The sequence below is a fragment of the Lissotriton helveticus genome, chromosome 4_1 (genome assembly GCF_964261635.1).
Source record: "Lissotriton helveticus chromosome 4_1, aLisHel1.1, whole genome shotgun sequence".
Taxonomy (NCBI): Eukaryota; Metazoa; Chordata; class Amphibia; order Caudata; family Salamandridae; genus Lissotriton; species Lissotriton helveticus.
Genome location: NC_136063.1, coordinates 1821930503 through 1821951672, shown reverse-complemented (window position 1 = coordinate 1821951672; position 21170 = coordinate 1821930503). Strand labels below are relative to the sequence as shown.

At 48.4% G+C, this 21170-nt stretch overlaps 1 protein-coding gene across 4 annotated transcripts in view; it reads right to left on the bottom strand.

The window, feature by feature from the left end:
• The window catches only part of BCORL1 (BCL6 corepressor like 1), a 916214-nt gene that overhangs the window by 161944 nt on the left and 733100 nt on the right, over positions 1–21170 (bottom strand). For all 4 annotated transcript variants that reach the window (XM_078688449.1, XM_078688448.1, XM_078688450.1 and 1 more), the window contains one exon: positions 9970–10190. In XM_078688449.1, coding sequence (XP_078544575.1) covers positions 9970–10190 — 221 coding nt within the window. The remainder of the gene's footprint in view (positions 1–9969; positions 10191–21170) is intronic.

Below are 21170 nucleotides of genomic sequence, written 5' to 3'. Positions count from 1 at the left end.
CCACGATTGCCCTGAAAGAAAACTTTTTTTCTTTCAAAGACAGATTGTACCTCCAGTGCTCGGGCACCTCTATGGGCAGTGTTTTTGCTCCAAGCGTGGCGGGGCTGTATGTAGCTGACTTTGAGGCAAAAAATATCCTACCGTCCACCGCACCTTTCTCGTCATCTATGCTCCTGTGGAAGCGTTACATAGATGACGTTTTATTACTTTGGACTGGGAGTGACACCGATCTTGAACACTTCTTGGTCTGGATTAATACCCTAGATCGCAATCTGCGGTTTACCAACACCAAAAGCAGATCGGAGATAGTCTTCCTTGATGTAGTAATCTCTGTGCACGGAACAGTCTTGGAAACAAAAACCCACCATAAGCCAACTGCGAAAAACAACCTCCTGCAGTTTAGCAGCTTCCACCCCCGCCCGCTTAAGGAGAATCTCCCTTACGGGCAGTATCTCAGGCTGAGACGCAACTGCACCTCCCTTTCAGACTTCAAAGAACAGTCCAATAGTCTGACTGGGAAACTGAAAGATAGAGGCTACCCTACACCTATCCTGACCAAAGGTTTCAAGAGAGCTCGAAATCAACCAAGAGAGGCTTTGCTAGAAGACAAGGTCACTGAACCTGACTCAACTCCACTTACGTGCGTCACCACGTACAGCAGTCTTTCAAATTTTATGAAAAAATCAATCAATAAACACTGGTCAATACTGACTTCTCACAGAGAGAATTGGGAGAAACCCCTTTTTTCTTTCAAGAAAGGACGTAGCCTCAGAGACTCCCTGGTGCACACTCGTCCAAGAACTACACCCATTGAATCTACTCCGACAGTCACCGGTGCCTGGGGGATGCCCAGAGTCGTAGGGCACTACCCGTGCTCCAACTGCAGCGTTTGTCACCTAACCGAAGCCACAAAAACTCTGTCACTTGAAGCTGGAAAAGTATGGACTCAAAGGGATCACACGAATTGTAACACCATGAACGTTGTGTACCTGATTACATGTCCCTGCCAGCAACGCTATGTCGGTATGACTACGCGCAAGATAAAACAACGGATCGGCGAGCACCGAAGTAATGTCAGATGCAAGAAACTAACCACGAAACTAAGCCGCCACTTCTTTGACAAAAACCACACCCCAAACGACATGAGGTGGACAGTAATTGAAGTGGTCAGTGGCCCAACAAACATCGCTAAAAGACTATTTGAAAAAGAGCAACGTTGGGTGTATCGTTTGGGCACCAATGTAAATGGGCTTAACGATGACATCCCATGGAGCTCAGTACTAACATAAGGGTACAGTCCACACCATCACTCTTATATTGGTCTTCCAACCTGAATACAATCTGGGTGGACCTTAAAACAGTAACTCTGATCTCCTTAGCTTAGTTTGTGTACCATTACTCTTGGTTTCTGGGTTTGCCACTACAGCATGTACCAAGCCTGCATGTCATGAGCAGCGTTGCTGCACTGCTGCTTATTGATTAATCTAACCCCCTGAATACAATCTGGGTTGTCCTTAGCTTTTTGTTTGTGTATCATTACCCCCGGTATCCGGGTCTGCCACTACAGCATGTACCAAGCCTGCATGTTATGAGCAGCGTTGCTGCACTGCTGCATATCGATCAATATAACCCCTTACTCGACCTAGTGCATGGCTGTGTCATTCCCTTTACCAGCACTAGGCACCCTTCTATCAGCGCTCCTTGCTCTGTATAGTAGGCGAATTGATTTATGGAGCATTTGCACTCCGCCTCTGATACGGGGTTTATTGCAATGCCAGCGCCCCGATTTCCTTACATTAGATACTAGCCCAGCGCCCCTGCCTTCAAACATATGGCACTAACGCGGCGTGTTTACTTTTAATCCTACTCACTAAGCACCGCTGTATCAATTGGTCCACTGAGAGAGCCGGCCGGCAACCAAGCCTCGCTCTCACTCTGGACCGCACCTTCCAGGGTGGGCGGGTGCGTTCCTAGCCTCGCTCTGCGGCGGAACACGCCCACCCGGAAACAGCGCGCAGACGCGACTGTTTCCCTTAAGATCCGCATTGCTGGCCCCGTTTTCCCATCTTCGGGGTCCGGTCTGGAGGCTGCAACTAGGTTTCCGGCGGGTCGAGAGCACCGAGGGCGTGAGTAGACCCTTCGAGGTCGCTCGTCTTCTTCGACGATCTAAGCTAAGTGTCCACAATTGCACAGGTTACTGCAATGGTTCTTCCTTTTCTCCTAGGATGTGCCAGGTTCGCTCCAATCCCCTCCCGTGACCCATGGTGCCAATAGCGCCCATTTTTGAAAGTGAGATTTCTATCTAGAGATACCAACTTGAGGGGCACAGACCTTTGAGGTCCATTGATCCCTTCAGAAGGATTTCACGCATTTGTGTTTTTTAAAACCCCCCCATTTTAGTCTGTTCCTTGTAAATAGTACACCATTAGCACTGCACTTCCCAGAGCTATGCGCTATCTTCCTATAGGGGCTATTTGGAAGGTGCTGTAAATACATTGGTTACTTTGGGTAAACCACTTCTAAGCCACACATCATGGAGCACGATGACAATTCAGAAGGGCATATAATAATTATGTTGTTGTTTGTCTTCTGTTTGTTTGTCCCTTCTTCTTGACAGGTGCTGTTATACTCCAAAATTTAAGGAGTTTTTTGGAATGAGTAACTTACTCTTCCCCCTTTTTTAAGCACTTTTTTCACCTTTTTAATTTTCACTTTCACGTCCCCAGGTTAGGGTGGGTGATTAGAGAGCCCATACCGCCGGGGTTTAGTCCTGACGAATGCCTTGGTAAACAACCACCCTTATGGCAGAAACATGTTGACTAAGTAAATCTATTTTGAGTATATTCTGTATTTAACCAACCATAATCCTTGGCAACTAAATCCAGACACTTAATACTCTTTGTGCCTTAGGGATCACTCATTAAATTTTGTTTTGGATACTCGTTTTAAGGCACTTTTAAATTAATTCACTGTAATCTAGAGCACGCCCTCCCCACACAACCCGCTCCGCAGTCTATCTGGCGTCGTAGCACACCAAAGAGGCACTCGGCCTCTTTGGTGGGGCCCGATGATGAAGCATGACACTGACTAGGTCGGTGTGTGAGGGCTTTCTTCATCACCCAAATTGGGTGTGCTAACCTTATTTCTGACTCCGTTTCGTGTGGTCCTTAAAAATCCCTGAAAGTTTGATCAGAGATTGTTCTGACCTCTCTCTCTTTTTGTTTATGTACGATTGGTTGGGGACTGAGAGAGTGTCTCCTCTCCCTTGCTCTCCCTTTGTTGTTGAGTATCAAAACACCCTTCAGCATTGGCAGAGTTTTGACAGTCTTTTCAGATGTGGAAAAGGTATCAAACAGAAAATCCACTTCAACAGGGTCAGCATGCAGCTGGACATCGTGATTTTTAGCTGCCCTTTCTATTAGAGCATTAAATGCCGCAGAATCCTCCGGGGCAGTTTGCGGATCCCCTGGGTCCCCAGCATCTGCCCATGAGTCATGATGACCCTCAGGATCAATGTCAGTAGGGAAGTTGTACTCTTCATCCTCCCCTTCCCCAGCCTCCACATCAGAGTAAGTGGGTGAGGTGGGAGCAGTGTCCTGAGTCCGTGGATAAATAGGTTAAATTAGAACTGGGGAATCCGTAGAAGGCTTTTTCCTCTTCAAAGGAATTGTATAGGACTCCATAGGCTGTGCCGGCGTGATCTTTCGCTTGTAGATGGAAAGTTTACCGGTGTCGGCGTCGATAAATTGTTCCGACTGCTCCTCCATCAGGGGTTGTCGATGTTTTGTGCCTACAACTGCAGGAGTTTGCTTCTGCCCCGTGGACACCTTCTTGGGCGCCTCGTCGACCGTCTTGGGCGCGAACGCCTTCGGCGCCACTTTCGGCGGCAGCGTGAACTGGATTGGTGCCGTCGATTTAGGCGGTTTGGCAGCGGGCTTCAAGGTGGAAGTGTCCTTCGGATCGACCGCGGAAGCTTTGTTCCTGATGCGTTGCAACGAGTCCGACACCTGCTTCGTGAAGGATGCGGACGGTTTCGTCGACCCGACAGGTGTTCTCGATCCACCACCATGTGCAGACTCGAGGGCGACATTACTTGTGGCCTTTTCCGGGCGACGTGCTGGTTCGACAGCTTTTGGAGCTTCGAGTCCTTTGTTTGTGTCGACGGCCTTCGGCGCCGACGGTTTCGGGTCGGCGGCCTTGACAACCTTTTTTGGTGCCCCAGTCTTCGGCTCAACGCCCTTGAGCGACTTCGGTTCGACGCCCTTGAGCGAATTCACCTGATCGACAACCTTCCTCTGCTTCGGCTGGCCCGACAAGTCCGAAGACGTGGAGGCGACCAAAGCGACAGGCGTCTTCTGTGTCGACGGCTTCTCTATCACTTTCGGTTTAGTCGAGACCGAAGCTTTCACTTTCGGTTTCGATTTAACCAATGGCGGAGGGTCCGTAGCCGGGCCCGTAGGCGAGACCGTGGATCCAGGTGCAAGATCTTGGGTAAGGCCATGTGGCGATCCCTCGACCTGAGCCTTAGTGATTGTTCGAATGGGGCATAGCTCTTCCCCTGTGCTATCTTCTGTGGCCACATAGGCCTCATTGTCGTCTCCTACCTCGTCTACGACGTCTTCGGTATCGAGCATTTCGACGTCTGCGTCGTAGTTTGAGTCGATCTCCGCCGCTGGAGGTAAAATCGGCTCTCGATCTTCCTGCGCGTCTGCTTCTTCTCCCTCGGTATCGAAAATGTTCACCGGGTCAGGTGCCATCTGCTGGGCCTCCTGGCGCGCCACGCACCGAAGTCAAATCGTCTTCTTGGATCGAAAACGGGAACAAGCCATACAGTTGGCTTCATCGTGATCCGGCGACAGGCACTTGTTGCACACCGGGTGGACATCGATGTAGGGATACTTTGAGTTGCACACGGGGCATCTTTTGAACGGGCTCTGTTCCATGATGGTACGTCGAAGTCTGGCTGCGTTGACTGGGCCTCGAGCACCGAAGAGCCACGCGGCTCCTCCGGATGTCCGACTCGGGAACCAAGCCGGAACAGAGCTGGGCACTGAACGCAAAACAATACCGACGATATAGGAAAAGGCCTTCGGGCCTAAAGAAAAGTTTCTATCGATTCCGATCTAGAGTGATCAAATATGCATCCGAACACAATGGCGGAAAAAAAACAATCTGGGGATGGAGTCGATGCCCATGCGCACTGTAGTCCAGGGGAGGAGCCACCTATCTCGTGATACTTCGAAGACTCTTCCAGGACAACAATGTGCAATCATCCGGACCCAACACTAGGCGGCGATCTATGCTACAGATATAAATTCTATTTACAACAGGGGGTGGTGATGGACAGAGTCTCTGAATTAAGCAGAGTACTCTCACCCAGTCAAGAGATCAGGGCTAGATCCAACACCGTTTTTTAGCTCATTGCACCATCCCAGTTTCAGAACCTGGCTGTATGCAAATTAGTCTGTCCCTGGCCCAGTGCATCATGGGAACAGGGCAGACCAGACTACAAAAGCCAATTCTTTCACTGGGAAGGAAACAAGCTTCCGGGGACCGGTTTCTGGCATTACAGCCGTCTTCGGCCCGGCTTGCTTGAATCCTGATGGTGCAATGAGCAAGGGACTCACATCTGAGTATACCCTTCCACGCTTAGGGTGGACAAAATTATTTACAACAGGGGGTGGTGATGGACAGAGTCTCTGAATTAAGCAGAGTACTCTCACCCAGTCAAGAGATCAGGGCTAGATCCAACACCGTTTTTAGCTCATTGCACCATCCCAGTTTCAGAACCTGGCTGTATGCAAATTAGTCTGTCCCTTGCCCAGTGCATCTAGCCCTGATCTCTTGGGTATACTCAGACATGAGTCCCTTGCTCATTGCACCATCAGGATTCAAGCAAGCCGGGCCGAAGACGGCTGTAATGCCAGAAACCGGTCCCCGGAAGCTTGTTTCCTTCCCAGTGTAAGAATTGGCTTTTGTAGTCTGGTCTGCCCTGTTCCCATCATGCACTGGGACAGGAACAGACTAATTTGCATACAGCCAGGTTCTGAAACTGGGATGGTGCAATGAGCTAAAAAACGGTGTTGGATCTAGCCCTGATCTCTTGACTGGGTGAGAGTATTCTGCTTAATTCAGAGACTCTGTCCCTCACCACCCCTTGTTGTAAATAATTTTGTCCACCCTAAGCGTGGAAGGGTATACTCAGACATGAGTCCCTTGCTCATTGCACCATCAGGATTCAAGCAAGCCGGGCCGAAGACGGCTGTAATGCCAGAAACCGGTCCCCGGAAGCTTGTTTCCTTCCCAGTGTAAGAATTGGCTTTTTTGTAGTTTGGTTTGCCCTGTTCCCATCATGCACTGGGACAGGAACAGACTAATTTGCATACAGCCAGGTTCTGAAACTGGGATGGTGCAATGAGCTAAAAAACGGTGTTGGATCTAGCCCTGATCTCTTGACTGGGTGAGAGTATTCTGCTTAATTCAGAGACTCTGTCCCTCACCACCCCTTGTTGTAAATAATTTTGTCCACCCTAAGCGTGGAAGGGTATACTCAGACATGAGTCCCTTGCTCATTGCACCATCAGGATTCAAGCAAGCCGGGCCGAAGACGGCTGTAATGCCAGAAACCGGTCCCCGGAAGCTTGTTTCCTTCCCAGTGTAAGAATTGGCTTTTGTAGTTTGGTTTGCCCTGTTCCCATCATGCACTGGGACAGGAACAGACTAATTTGCATACAGCCAGGTTCTGAAACTGGGATGGTGCAATGAGCTAAAAAACGGTGTTGGATCTAGCCCTGATCTCTTGACTGGGTGAGAGTATTCTGCTTAATTCAGAGACTCTGTCCCTCACCACCCCTTGTTGTAAATAATTTTGTCCACCCTAAGTGTGGAAGGGTATACTCAGACATGAGTCCCTTGCTCATTGCACCATCAGGATTCAAGCAAGCAGGGCCGAAGACGGCTGTAATGCCAGAAACCGGTCCCCGGAAGCTTGTTTCCTTCCCAGTGTAAGAATTGGCTTTTGTAGTTTGGTTTGCCCTGTTCCCATCATGCACTGGGACAGGAACAGACTAATTTGCATACAGCCAGGTTCTGAAACTGGGATGGTGCAATGAGCTAAAAAACGGTGTTGGATCTAGCCCTGATCTCTTGACTGGGTGAGAGTATTCTGCTTAATTCAGAGACTCTGTCCCTCACCACCCCTTGTTGTAAATAATTTTGTCCACCCTAAGTGTGGAAGGGTATACTCAGACATGAGTCCCTTGCTCATTGCACCATCAGGATTCAAGCAAGCCGGGCCGAAGACGGCTGTAATGCCAGAAACCGGTCCCCGGAAGCTTGTTTCCTTCCCAGTGTAAGAATTGGCTTTTGTAGTTTGGTTTGCCCTGTTCCCATCATGCACTGGGACAGGAACAGACTAATTTGCATACAGCCAGGTTCTGAAACTGGGATGGTGCAATGAGCTAAAAAACGGTGTTGGATCTAGCCCTGATCTCTTGACTGGGTGAGAGTATTCTGCTTAATTCAGAGACTCTGTCCCTCACCACCCCTTGTTGTAAATAACAGATATAAATTCAGCAGCCCACATGCCTCGAACATACAGTCTTTGTCATACTAATACAGGATGTGCACTACACAAATAGTAATTAACAATAACAGATCAGGATCATAACCTGAATGTCCAGGATTCTCTTTCCCGAGGGAAAGGCACGTAACCGGATCGCGTCCAGAACACCTCTGATTAAGGGGAGTGTCTGAGAAGCAGTTGGTGTGACTTGAGTATGCGGATAGTAAACCTGAAGGATGAAAGGAAGTTTGGTGTAGTCTGGAGGAGGTGGACAACTGCCTGGGGAGAACCCGGATTAACAGCCAGTGGTCGAGGTAGAGGGAGAAGGGCACTCCTTACCTCCAAAGGAGTGATGCTACCACTGCCATCTGAAGGTCGTTATGTAAGGGGACCTGGTGGAAAGCTGCTGTCCTTGAAATTAAATCCTGATACGCAGATGCATCGTTGTTGGTGACGGTTGTGTGGGATATAGATCAGGGTACGTTTCCTCTTGTGGTTCGACAATATAGTCATTACCAGGCATCCCTTGCGTATATAGTTTGCGATATATCATCCTAATCTTCTACTATAGGTGAGTGAGGAATATGTCACCTGCCTGAGAAAATGCTGGTGAGTGAGGTGGTGGAGTGGATGGTGGTGGTGGATTAGGTGATGTAAGGGGGATGTGTGTAGGGCTAGCTGCAGCATCCTTCTTCTTCTTCTTTGGAGGCTGTAGGGAAACATCCAAAGCCTCTTCAAAAGTAATTTTTTTTATTTTTAAGAAGAGTGAAGTTTTTTAGGCTGAAGCACTATTTTCTCAGTTCCAGGTTGATTCTAGAGTGTTTTCTGCTTTGGATTGAGTCATTCCTGCATCACATAGAGGATCGTCTCCAGTGGAGTTTTCGATCCGAAAGTGAAACATTTCAGAGTAGGAAACTTCGACTGGGGAGGAGCTGTGGTCAAATACGAAATAACATGTTTTTGTTTTGTGGCAAAACCGAAGAACAAGGAGTAGTAGGCCCATATGTGGAGGAGGCGGAGGCCCCTGCTGCAGGCTGAACTTTCGAAGCCGAGCTAGAGAGCGGGGCTACTGGTTTTGATTTTCGGTGCGCGCAGTGGACTTTTTGCAGTAGCGCACCGTGAGCAGTTTTTTCGTGTGAAACCAATGTTTTGGGCTTTGGATCAGGGGTAAAAGTACACACGTCCGATGCTTTTGTGCCCGCTGAAGGGTGGCAGGGTCCTAGTCAAATTGGGACTCGGAATCATGGCTCGATAATGATTCCTCTTGTACTCCTGAAGCTTCTTCGTCTTCCTCCTATTGTCGACCAAAGATGTCCGGTACATCATCTGCTTGCTTACGCTGTATTTTTTTGGCGTGGAGCACGTCGATCTCGAAGAGTCTTTTTTGGTCTGAAAGACTTGCAGTTCTCACAGCTTTCCTTTCGACCGGGTGAGAGGCATAGGTTGCTAACAGAGTGTTTGTCTGTATGGGGATACTTAGAGTAACACTTCAGACAGAAGCGGAATGGAGTTCATTCCATTAGCAGGTCATTCTCCGAAGGATGTTGGAAGTACAGAAAGGTAGGCCGAGGAAGCAGGTCGAAGACCCGCTAAGTAGAAGGATGATTGCTCAGACGAAATGGAACTACGCGATCAAGACAATACCGTTGAGTGGAGATCTACTAGAAAACCGAAGGGAGCCCGAAGGAGTCTCGAAGCAGAGTGCGAGAGATTACATCCAAACCTGTTGGCGGAAAAAACTACCTGAAGATGGCATCAATGACCATGCACAGTATTACCAAGAGGAGGAGCCACACAGCCTCGTGACTTTAAGAAAACGTCTTAGAACAAAAATAACTTGCAATCATCCAAGCCAACACTAGATGGCGGACTCATGCAAAGCATGTTTAGCTTCAGCACAAATGCCTCGAACAGGAGTTTACTTCTGCAAACTTATAGAATAAACAGAACAAATGAAGAGTAGAGTCTTTAACACAGAGGAATGTGTTGTAAAGGGTTAAGGAATTCAATATGTTGTGTTGTATGTTGGAAAAAATATCTGAAATAAAAAATAAGGGGCTGTAATAACAAGTACATCATCAATATCCAGAACTAGCAGGACAGTAATCTTATACTTAAAATAATTATTTCCTGGGCAATGGGTTCTCTTCCCAACTGAGGAAATATACAAACAGCTTGGCATAGCTCTCTAATCTCACCAACCATAACTCACAACTCAATAAAACAGAGCACACAAAGTTTTAGGAAGTCATAATCCAGATAACAGTGTGCTCAGTTATGACATACTAATACAGGATGTGCACTACACAAATAGTAATTAACAATAATAATAAAATTAACCTAACCCTCAGCCACCTGCCACAATGCTTCTTTTTAACTTAAACTCATTTTCACAGTAAACATACCTTTACATCCTCTTCTGTGTTGTCTCCAAGGTGCTTAGTTTTGAATTTGCGTTTTCCAGATGGTTTATCCAGGCCTGGAAGAATGGCAAAGTCCTCAGGTTCCTCCTTAAAAAAGTGTTTCTGTAACTCTTGAGGGAAGGGAGGCAGCCTGCTCCTCAACCACAGGTTTGAAGTACCCAGAACCGGGGATCGTCTCCTCTTTTTCAATCTGGTATCGGAGACTAACAATTTAAAATAAAAAAAATGATTTACCAAAGTGGTAAAAAGAAAATACAAACATATGAATGAGTAGCAAGCAGCTGTACTGAATAAAACATTTTAAATACAAATAGGCAGTAAGCAGGCTGTCTGTGTATCGAGCTAGACAATTTCTCCTCCACTTCAAGGAAAGGCCTAAACATTTACTTTAATAAACCCTTGCCCACAATAGGTAAAACCTACTGTACTCCTTACTCATGGCAACGTTAAAGTGTGTTCCAGATAATTTATAGCCTTACAATTAATGTTATCTCTTACTATCATGTACAACACTGATGTCTTACAAAGGCCCTGCTTACATACAGTCAAACATAACTGCCATGCCCCTCAGACTCTGAATTTCCCCAATGGCCAGAAAACGGTTTTTGGCAAGGAACTGAACAACAAACTATTCAAGGATGCTCGCTCACAAACATATATCGCCCAATATCAGGAGTAGCAAAATATAGAAAATGAAAACACAAATGAGTACAAGGGAGACATCCCTCCTCAAGTCAATAATAAAAAAAATGTATCCACAGAACTAGGGTATTTCTTATGAAAGCCCCCATAACTGATAGATGAGAATAGAAGATTCATAAGCTCCTTCCTTAACTGAAATGGAAACTGAGTAAGTTTGCAATGCAGAAGAAGCGGTCCTTTTTTTAAAAAAAAATGCGTGGTTGGAGAGGGCTTTCCTTTGAGTGTTTTCTTTGCTGTATTTATTCACTTCCAGCCTATGTCTTGGAAAAGGTAATTTTGCCCTACTACAGATTTTCTGCCAGGTAAAGCTGGTGAGATAGAACACCTGTACCAACAATCTACTATATGCAGCATAGCAGTACAGTGTGCATTCGTCATGCTTAGAAAACCTGTTTCTGCAAACTGCTCCGTCTTTGATGAACATGAAGAGGGAGTACATTTCCGAGCCCCTGTTCAGCTGCTTGCTACTGTGGTCTTAAGAACTCTGCTCAATATGTACTATATATACACTTTGAGATTGAATTTTAAAGCACTCCCCGGCACTCGTTCTTGCAGCAGTTTCTCAGGCTATGGGAAGCATGAAGGACTGGATGCAAGCATGAAGGACTGGATGCAAACACAAAGGGAGAGTCATTTGCAATGCAGAAGCATTGGTCGCTCATCAAGAAGGAGGTTAAACAAGCTCAATACCTGTGAGTTGAGAGACCTCTTTCAAAGCATATGGATAAGGGGGCAATAAGTGTCAGATTCTATGTCAGGACTGGAGCTCAGATTATGCAATAACTTTCTCAATTCTTTTGCTCAGCAGCCAAAAACCAACATTATATCAAAACAATAAAGACTACAAATCCAATGAGCCTTTGTTTTTCTAGTTCCAACAGTCCAACGATAGAGTCCACCTTTTTTCTTCGCTGCTCAGGAGCCAGTTAAGTGCTTTTTCCTTGGTGACGTTATGTCCATGTAGTGGAACTGCCCAACGTGCGGTTTACAGTGTGCGCGCTGTTCTCGGTTCTATGGCACTTCCTGAGCGAGTTGCGATACTGTAGGTGTAGCGAGAGCTGTATTAGCAGCTCCACGCATTGCTGTGACCGTTAGAGGGCATTCCTTATTCATGCCGTATTCCTGGCGTCATTTTTTTAGGTCTCGCCTGAGCCAATGCGCTTGCGCATTGCTCCGTCAAGATAATATTTAGGCGGAAAAGAAAAGTCAACCAAAACGGCTGCGGATCGCATACAGTTCATGTGATCTATGCGCGTGCACAGCCACATAACACACCACCATTTGTCTGTGCCTCGGCATCAGACTTCAAAGGCTGGCGCTCACCCCCCCCCGCGTGCACATCGCGCACCACCATTTGTCTGTGCCTCGGCATCAGACTTCAAAGGCTGCCGCTCCCCCGCCCCCCCACACCAATGCCGAGAGGTTGTTTCTGGACGAAAGTGAAAGCCTACCGTGCTCATTTCAAATGTTGTTGCTATCTCTCTAGGGACACTCAGCTTGAAAACACTTGACTTGCTAGCTGCAATGCTACATCCGCTATGCTTTGCCTCTAGACACGTTGATCCTTCGCAGACTGTGCTGACTCTACCCCTCCTGATTCTGAAACTGACCAACGCAGTCCCCACGCAGTCTCTTCTCTCTGTATTATGATGTCTGCCCTGCCACCATTTACTTCGGACCCTCACCCTCTCTCACCCTTACACCCCCTCACCCTCACACACCCTCACCGTCACCCCATCACCCTCACCCCCCTCTCCCTCACCCTCCCTCACGCATCCTCACACCCCCTCACCCTCACACACCTCACAACCCTCTCGCCCTCACTCACCCTCACCCACCCTCCACATCACTCAGGAACACCACCACATCATTCGGGGACACCACCACATCACTCGGGGACACCACCACATCACTCGGGGACAACACCACATCACTTGGGGACACCACCACATCACCCTCACCCTTACACCCCCTCACCCTCACACACCCTCACCGTCACCCCCATCACCGTCACCCCCATCACCGTCACCCCCATCACCCTCACCCCCATCACCCTCCTTCACCCTCACCCTCACACACCTCACAACCCTCTCGCCCTCTCTCACCCCCACTCACCCTCCACATCACTCAGGAACACCACCACATCACTCGGGGACACCCCCGCATCATTCGGGGACACCCCCACATCATTCGGGGACACCCCCACATCACTCAGGGGCACCACCACATCACTCAGGGGCACCACCACATCACTCAGGGGCACCACCACATCACTCAGGGGCACCACCACATCACTCAGGGACACCACCTCATCACTCAGGGACACCACCTCATCACTCAGGGGCACCACTCAGGGGCACCACCACATCACTCAGGGACACGACCACAACACTCAGGGACACCACCACATCACTCGAGCCACCGCCACATCACTCAGGGACACCACCACATCACTCAGGGACACCACCACATCACTCAGGGACACCACCACATCACTCAGGGACACCACCACATCACTCAGGGACATTACTCAGGAACACCACCACATCACTCAGGGACACCACCACATCACTCAGGGACACCACCACCTCACTCAGGGACACCACCACATCACTCAGGGACACCACCACATCACTCAGGGACACCACCACATCACTCAGGGACACCACCACATCACTCAGGGACACCACCACATCACACAGGGACACCACCACATCACTCGGGGACACCACCACATCACTCGGGGACACCACCACATCACTCGGGGACACCAGCACATCACTCGGGGACACCAGCACATCACTCGGGGACACCAGCACATCACTCGGGGACACCACCATGTCCCCACATCATTCGGGGACACCACCACATCACTCGGGGACACCACCACATCAATCAGGAGCACCACCACATCACTCAGGGGCACCACCACATCACTCAGGGGCACCATCACATCACTCAGGGGCACCACCACATCACTCAGGGGTACCACCACATCACTCAGGGGCACCACCACATCACTCAGGGGCACCACTCAGGGGCACCACCACATCACTCAGGGACACCACCTCATCACTCAGGGGCACCACTCAGGGGCACCACCACATCACTCAGGGACACCACCACATCACTCAGGGACACCACCACATCACTCAGCCCAACCACATCATCATTCAGCACCACAACAGCACTGTCCTTGCTTGCTACCAACAAGCATTGCCATAACCAATAGGGCTCGCATTAGGAAAGTGTAAGCTATTGGCTTTGTGAATGACAATGCTCTTAATTTATATATTTTCAAAGCCAACTAATATTTAAAAAAATGGTCATTTACAATACCAATAGCTCACACTTTCCTAATGCGAGACCTATTGCATTGCAAATGCTTGTTTTTAGTCCAGCTCGTCGGCTTCGTATCCCACGGAAACGAATCCAGGCCATTTTGAGAGCGAGCGCACGGAGAACACCTAACTGTGGAGTGGGGTGCCCTTCGCTCGTGTCTATCCATGAGGGTTCCCTGTTGCTCCGGCTGAGCGGTATCAATACCGTGGAAGGTATATGTTGCTCAAGCCCATTATAATTAGAGGGTGCGCGCGCATCAGTTCAGTTTGTATAAATAAACAAGCAATGGTAACTGTAAACTACGGCCACTCTGCCAGTACTAAGTATTGCCCAAGGTAGCAGGTGATTACCATTTCTCTAGCAGTTAATAATGTTTTAGGACCTTTTGCTAGTAGCTCATAGTAGGGTTTATACTAGGAGTTAACTATCTATACAGCCTTTATCTTAGGCACCTTCTGTACCTGATCATTCATGGCAGGTTCCACTGCAGAATATATGGGGGCTGGGGACGAAGAGCAGTCTCACTTCCCCATTCACATATAGTTTGTTAACGCCACTGATGTCTCCCTTCGGAGAGCAATCTCATCGGCTTTACAACCCCTGAGTAAGCAATTAGTCCAGCTTAAAGCCCTACAAAATGTGGTAACCCGCACGGGGACGGGGTGGGCCTACGTGACACTCAGGGTACCTGACACGGTAAACGGATGGCAAAATCTTGCCCCAAGGTCAGGGCTTTAGAGCCCTCCTCCCCACCCCCAAGCGGACACATTTAACACTTACTTGCAAGAGCACCGATTTCCAGCCCGGGTTTACACTTGATGAAGACGATGCTGACTTCCATCAGGAGGTAGAGGACAATATTGGGGGAACTGAGAACACTGATGAGTACTCTGGTGACAAACCAGATCCCAGTACACCTAGGCGACCAGAAGGTGGAGCCAAACAGCCCAGGGTAGAGGATCAGGGTACATCTATTCCGCAAGATGCGGCAGACTCCCAGCACCTACTGGATCCTGATGCGAACTATCGTCCCGCTCTGCAGACTAATTTCCCACCAGCAAGGTGGCTAGGTATGCGGCTTCCCGTTTTGGTAAACTGATGGACAAGGAGGTCAGGGGTCGGCTGAGGGCAGAGTGCCCGAGACCTTCCCTGCCTGGCAACGTGGCCTGTATGCCAGAGATTGACCGAAAACGGCAACCTTTGTCACCAAGTTTATCAAGGACCCGAAAAAGGGTCTGGACTGATCCTAGAGATCCTGCTAGGAGAAAATCCTGGATGTCCTGTGGCCACTCACTAAAATATCTGACATGGCAGAGTCAGCTCGAGAATAAGGTGAGCTGATAGACCCTGTCATTCTCTCCGGCTGGTCCCAGCAGGCTTTCTGCTTCCTGGGGAACACAAATTGTGCGTTATCTACAATGCCACTCTTGATTGATTAAGATTGGCCATAAGCTGGGAGAACTGGCCACAATGAAGGCCGGGGTAGTGGAAGATGGGGGTCTCTTCGTAGCCCCTTTCATTAAGGAGCTCATAAAATTTGTGACAACCTTTTCTTCCATGGACAAGGTCCATCAGTCAACCCGGACGTTATTCAACCAGAAGTTTGTGGTGGGGCCAGAAGAGTTAGGGGGCACTCCTCCGTCCGCGTGATTAATACCAATCCCCAAATGCTCCAAACCAGATGATCCATGTAGTCAAGGCTGAGGCGGCAGATTTGCTTACAAAGGAGCCAACAACCCCTCTAGGGGCTCCAACGGTAAGCAATACCATTTTTCTCACTAGAAGTCAGAGGCAGATTATGCTGGCTCCTTCGGATGTAGGGATCGCTCACGGGGATGCATGGGTACTGCAAACAGTGGAGGCCATCCACACAGAGTTCAATGGGGCACCCTGGCAAAGCCCAAATCCTCGACCCTTAGTCTTATCAAAAGAGGGCATGCAGATAGACGACGAGAGATCAAAGATGTGTTAAAAAAGGGGCGATCGTACCTACAACTCGTCACCCCACAGAGTTTCTCAGCAACATATTCCTGGTGGAAAAGAAAGAGAAAGGTTTCCAACCGGTCATCAACTTGTGAGAATTCAACAAGTAGGTTGTATACCACCATTTCAAAATGGAGGGCATTCACCTCCTTCGCGTTATCCTCCTCCCGAACGACTGGCTCCTCAGGTTGGACTTGAAGGACGCGCACCTCCCAGTCCCTATCTTTCCCCCACACTGTCACTTCCTGCAGTTTATATGGAAGGAACAGGTCTTCGAGTTCACATGCCTCCCTTTCGGTCTCTCCACCGCACCATGGAGCTTCACCAAGATATGACATCCGGCCATCACATGACTCCACATGAGAGGAGTCAGACTTGTTGTTTATTTGGATGGAATCCTGTTAAAGCATCAGGATCGAGTCAAGGCGGAAGTGCAGTTACAATTGACAATAGCTCTTCTACAGAACCAAGGGTTTTATAATCAACTGTCTGAATAACACACAGAAATTGCTCTGCATAGGCTTCGAGATAGACACAGTAGCTAAGTCCTCAAACTACCACACAAGAAAATGATGCTCGTGCGCAGAAAACTGCACAGAACATTAGAAAAGAAATGCGTGTCCCTCTGGCATGTAGACAGGATTGTCGGACTTCTTTCCTCGTCTAGTCAGGCAATTTTTCCAGGACTGCTGCTCTACAGATGGGCCAGCGGTTGAAAGCAATGCATTTCAGGATGGGCTTGTCTTATGCCCAGTAGGTCAGCCTTTCGGCGGAAGCGCGGATGGAGATCCGCTGGTGGCTCGATCACAGGCAACCATAGAACAGCAAGGCCATCTTCGGATCGAACCCGGATTTGACCACAGATTCTGATGCGAGTCGCCACAGTTGGGGTGCCTGGGGAAGGGAGGTTACCACCGGAGGACTGTGGTCAAACAAGGAAGGGGCTCTTCACATGAATTGTCAAGAGCTGCTTGCAGGGTCATTTGCAATTCGACGCCTGGCAGCCAACAGGGTTTCTTGTTTCATTCTCTTGAAGATGGATAATGTGTCGGCAGTTCAATAGTTTTTCTGCCACCAATAAATCTCGCGAGGTATTTAGGATCATGAATGAACTGACTACGGACGACAGGACTCTTCCAGCTCAAACCCTGTCTCAAGAGACCTGTGATGCCCTTAATCTCTTTTTTATTGAAAAAATCATTAAAATAAAAGACTCTATTACCCCTACCTCACAGCCGTCACTATTTTTGGATACCCACCCGGACAATCCATTATCTTTTACTTCATTTCCCACTCTTGATCCTCCCTCCCTGGCGAAACTAGCCAACCGTGTAAAATCGGGCTCCCCGGATGACCACTGTCCTCCTGCGGTATTGCGTGAGGTTTGCCTTAAATTGCCTGAGTGCATACTTCCCCTCCTGAATGCTTCCCTCATCTCCGGCACGGTCCCTGGCTCCTTCAAGGAGGCCATTCTTTTGCCTCTCTTGAAGAAGCCAGGGGCTGATGCGGCTGAACCTTCCAACTATCGCCCAATATCTTTACTGCCTTACTTGTCAAAACTCCTTGAAGCCCATGTCACCTGGTGTCTCTCTAATTTCATCGAGAGCTCGTGCTTCCTTGAGTCTAATCAGGCCGGCCCACTCCACGGAAGCGGTCATCTTGGCAGTCATGGATACTTTGAGAGAGAACGCAGATGCCAAGAGACCTCAGGCTTTGGTCCTTCTGGACCTGTCTGCCGCGTTCGACACGGTGGATCATGACATTCTTCTCCACCGTGTCGGACAAGCTGGCATCCGGGGCACAGCTTTCAGGTGGGTGGAGTCATTCCTGACAGGAAGATCACAAGCTGTACGTCTTGGGCCTTTCACTGCATCCAAATCCCTTATCACTTGCGGTGTCCCCCAGGGTTCTTCACTCTCCCCGTTATTATTTAATCTTTATCTTCGCCCTCTAATTCTTTCCCTTCACAATTGGGACGTTATCGTCTTCAACTATGCTGACGATCTGCAGCTCGTCTTTCCACTCGATTCTCCTCAGGCGATTACCAACTTCCATGCCGTCATGACTCATATCCATCAATGGATGAATCTGAACCAACTAAAACTTAATCCTGGAAAGACTGAGCTACTCCTCCCTGGCTCCAGTGCCGCTTATTGGGGTCCGCAGTTTTGGCCTCCCGATTTGGGTTCCCCCCCCGACACCACTCAAGGCCGTCAGGAGTTTGGGGGTGACAATCGACGCCGAACTATCACTCAAGGCTCAAGTGGGTGCCACGATCTCTTTGTGTATGTTCCAACTCCGAAAAATCCGGAAGATCAGGCACCTACTCCCACATGCAGCCCTGTGTCAGGTCGTCATGTCCCTCGTCACATCGCGCCTTGATTTTTCCAATTCTCTTTATTATGCACTCCCGCGCTTTCTTTTACACCGCCTCCAGGTTGTACAAAACCAGGCAGCCCGCCTCATATTTAAGATCCCTAAGTGGCAATCTGCGAGGCCTCTGATCCGCAAGCTTCATTGGCTACCAGTGAAGGAGAGAGCAGCCTTCAAGATGGGTTGCATGGTATTCAAATCTCTTCATTGCTCCTGTCCTGTTTTCTTAAAATCCTTGATCCCCTTGTACCAACCTGCTCGCTCTCTTCGCTCAGCCTCCCTTCACTTGGCTGTCATCCCCAAATTTAAACTTAATACATTTGGAGGTCGTCGTTTTGCTTTTCTTGCCCCTAAATTCTGGAATTCTCTTCCCCGGATTATCAAATCCAGCAACTCCCTCTTTCAGTTCAGGAAACTCCTTAAGACCTTTTTGTTTACCTTTTCTGAATAAACTCTTCTTGTTCACTTACATGTCCCTTCAGCCAGCGCCAAGAAACCTTCGGGTGTTAGTGCGCTTAACAAGAATCATTTAACATAACATAACATAGATAAATCGCCTGGGAGGCACTCGCTTTAAGGCACAGGCAGATCTGGCCAGCGATTTTTGGAACCATTGTCTGACAAACAAGATCTTGGTTACCTCACAGTATCTCCTGGGTCGTCTAAATCAGACAGCTGATTGGAATTTGCGTTATCTGAGAGATTCCAGCACATGGACGCTGGACTCAGTTCTGTTTCAGACGATTGTGTTCAAATGGGGTCCATGTCAAGTGGACCTCTTTGCCTCCCGGCTCAATCACCAACTGCCCTGGTTCTTCAGCTGGCATCCACATCCGTTGGAAGAAGCAACAGATGCCTTTCTCCAGGACTGGAGCCACTTTGGGGGAGCGGGGGGTATGCGCTCCCACTATTCTCAATGATTACCAGACTCACGGTGTTAATCAGGCATCAAGGGGCAAAGGTGATCCTGGTGACACCTCTGTAGAAGACACAAGTCAGGCGTCCAGTTCTTCTGGAACTTTCTATGGCTTTTCTAATCCCACTTCCTCAGATTCCTCTTCTTCTGACGGACGATCACTGCAGCTTGTAGGAGTTGGTTCTGGATGGCAATTTCAGTCTGATGGAGTGGACAATTACAGGGGATGCGTTGCTGCCCTAGGCATTTCATCACACGCTACGATATTCATCAGAAGAGCTTGGGCTGACTTTACAATCAAGCGATAAAGTTCAGCTTTGCGTAGATGGTCACGCTGGTGTCTGGGATGGGATCTCGAAACCACGGGGCAAGATGTAGCCCACATTATAAATTTCTTGTCAGAGTTGGTGGGCACCAGGTCAGCGTCCCGCACAATCAATGCTTGAAGTTCTGCCATTTCAGCAGGTCATTTACCATTCCACGAGGTACCAGCTGGGGACCATCCCCAGGTGTGCAGGTTGAGAGGCATTCAGTTGTTCACACCCCCAGAACCAGGCTATTTTTCCTTACGGGATGTCAATGTGGTTCTGCTTTGATTATTTTCATGGTAAGATAATACATATCTGTCACAAAGGGAGCTATCTGGTAAACTGGCGATTCTATAGAGTCTGATTTCCTGTAGATAGGTGTCAGATGTATGAGCACTGGATATCATGGCACACATTTTCACTGCATAGGGAGTTATGTGTTCTATATCCAGGAGATCCTAAACTAATTCCAGAGTGGTGCATGATCTAACTTTCCTGTCTCAACCCAAATTGTGCATGTTCAGGTGTCTCCAGGCTACGAGTCCATGACTGAAGAGTACCGCCCTCCGGGGACAAAGCAACTACTCATAGCCAGTAAGAAGCCGTTCAAACCAATTTCAGCGGCTACTATCGCAAGATGAGTGAAGTGGATATTACAGGAGGCGGGCACTGACAACTCCTCCTTTGGTGCACATTCAACTTTCGCTTTTTCTTTTGGAGGACGATTCGAAGATATCCTCAGGGCGGCGGATTGGTCTTCACTCTCTACCTCTAATCTGCTGCGAGGTTGATGATAGCCCAGGGAACTCCAGGGGTGCTGCCTGAACCAACTTTGGAACATGTTTGAGTTTTGGAAGATGGCAGCAGAGTTGGGTCCTTCAAGAGCCAAATGAATACCTTCTCTCTGGGGCAGGGCTGGTGAGACAGGGAAAACAATTCACTCGGACTTCTTCTGTCATGACTTTGTTTTTAACATCCTGGAAGGTCCAAATGCAAACCTTCTCCCTGGGGCAGGGGTGGCTGAGACAGGGATAAAAATGTGCTTGCACTTCTTGTGTCATGACTCCGTTTTCAACATCCTGGAAGGTGGAGACCTGCCACATAACCAGTACTTGAAGTGGTACTGTGACTTGGAGCGGGTCCACTGTTGAAGCATGTACCCCCTCATGTTTTTTTTTTACTCAGAATCTTTTTTTTATATTTCAAAAAGTCAAAACAAACATCATGGCGTCAGCGTTGGTGCACAAAAAAAAACTATGTAATTATCAGAGCAATACAATAGCATATGTCAAATCTGCACAAAAAGTTATGCATCAATAAAATATCAGATATGCACAAAATACAGTGTGTCACAATACAATAGCATGAAAGAAATGCACAATAGGTCATTTAGTAACACCTCAAAACTGATTGCTCAGAAGGGTACAAACAAAACAAAGGAATAACAGTCATTTACATATAAACTTAAAGGGATCGAAACAAGTGGGTTAGGTACAGGGCGATGTACACAACAGGGAGGGGTAACAGTACCTTATGTAAGGAAAGGGGACATGGTATTC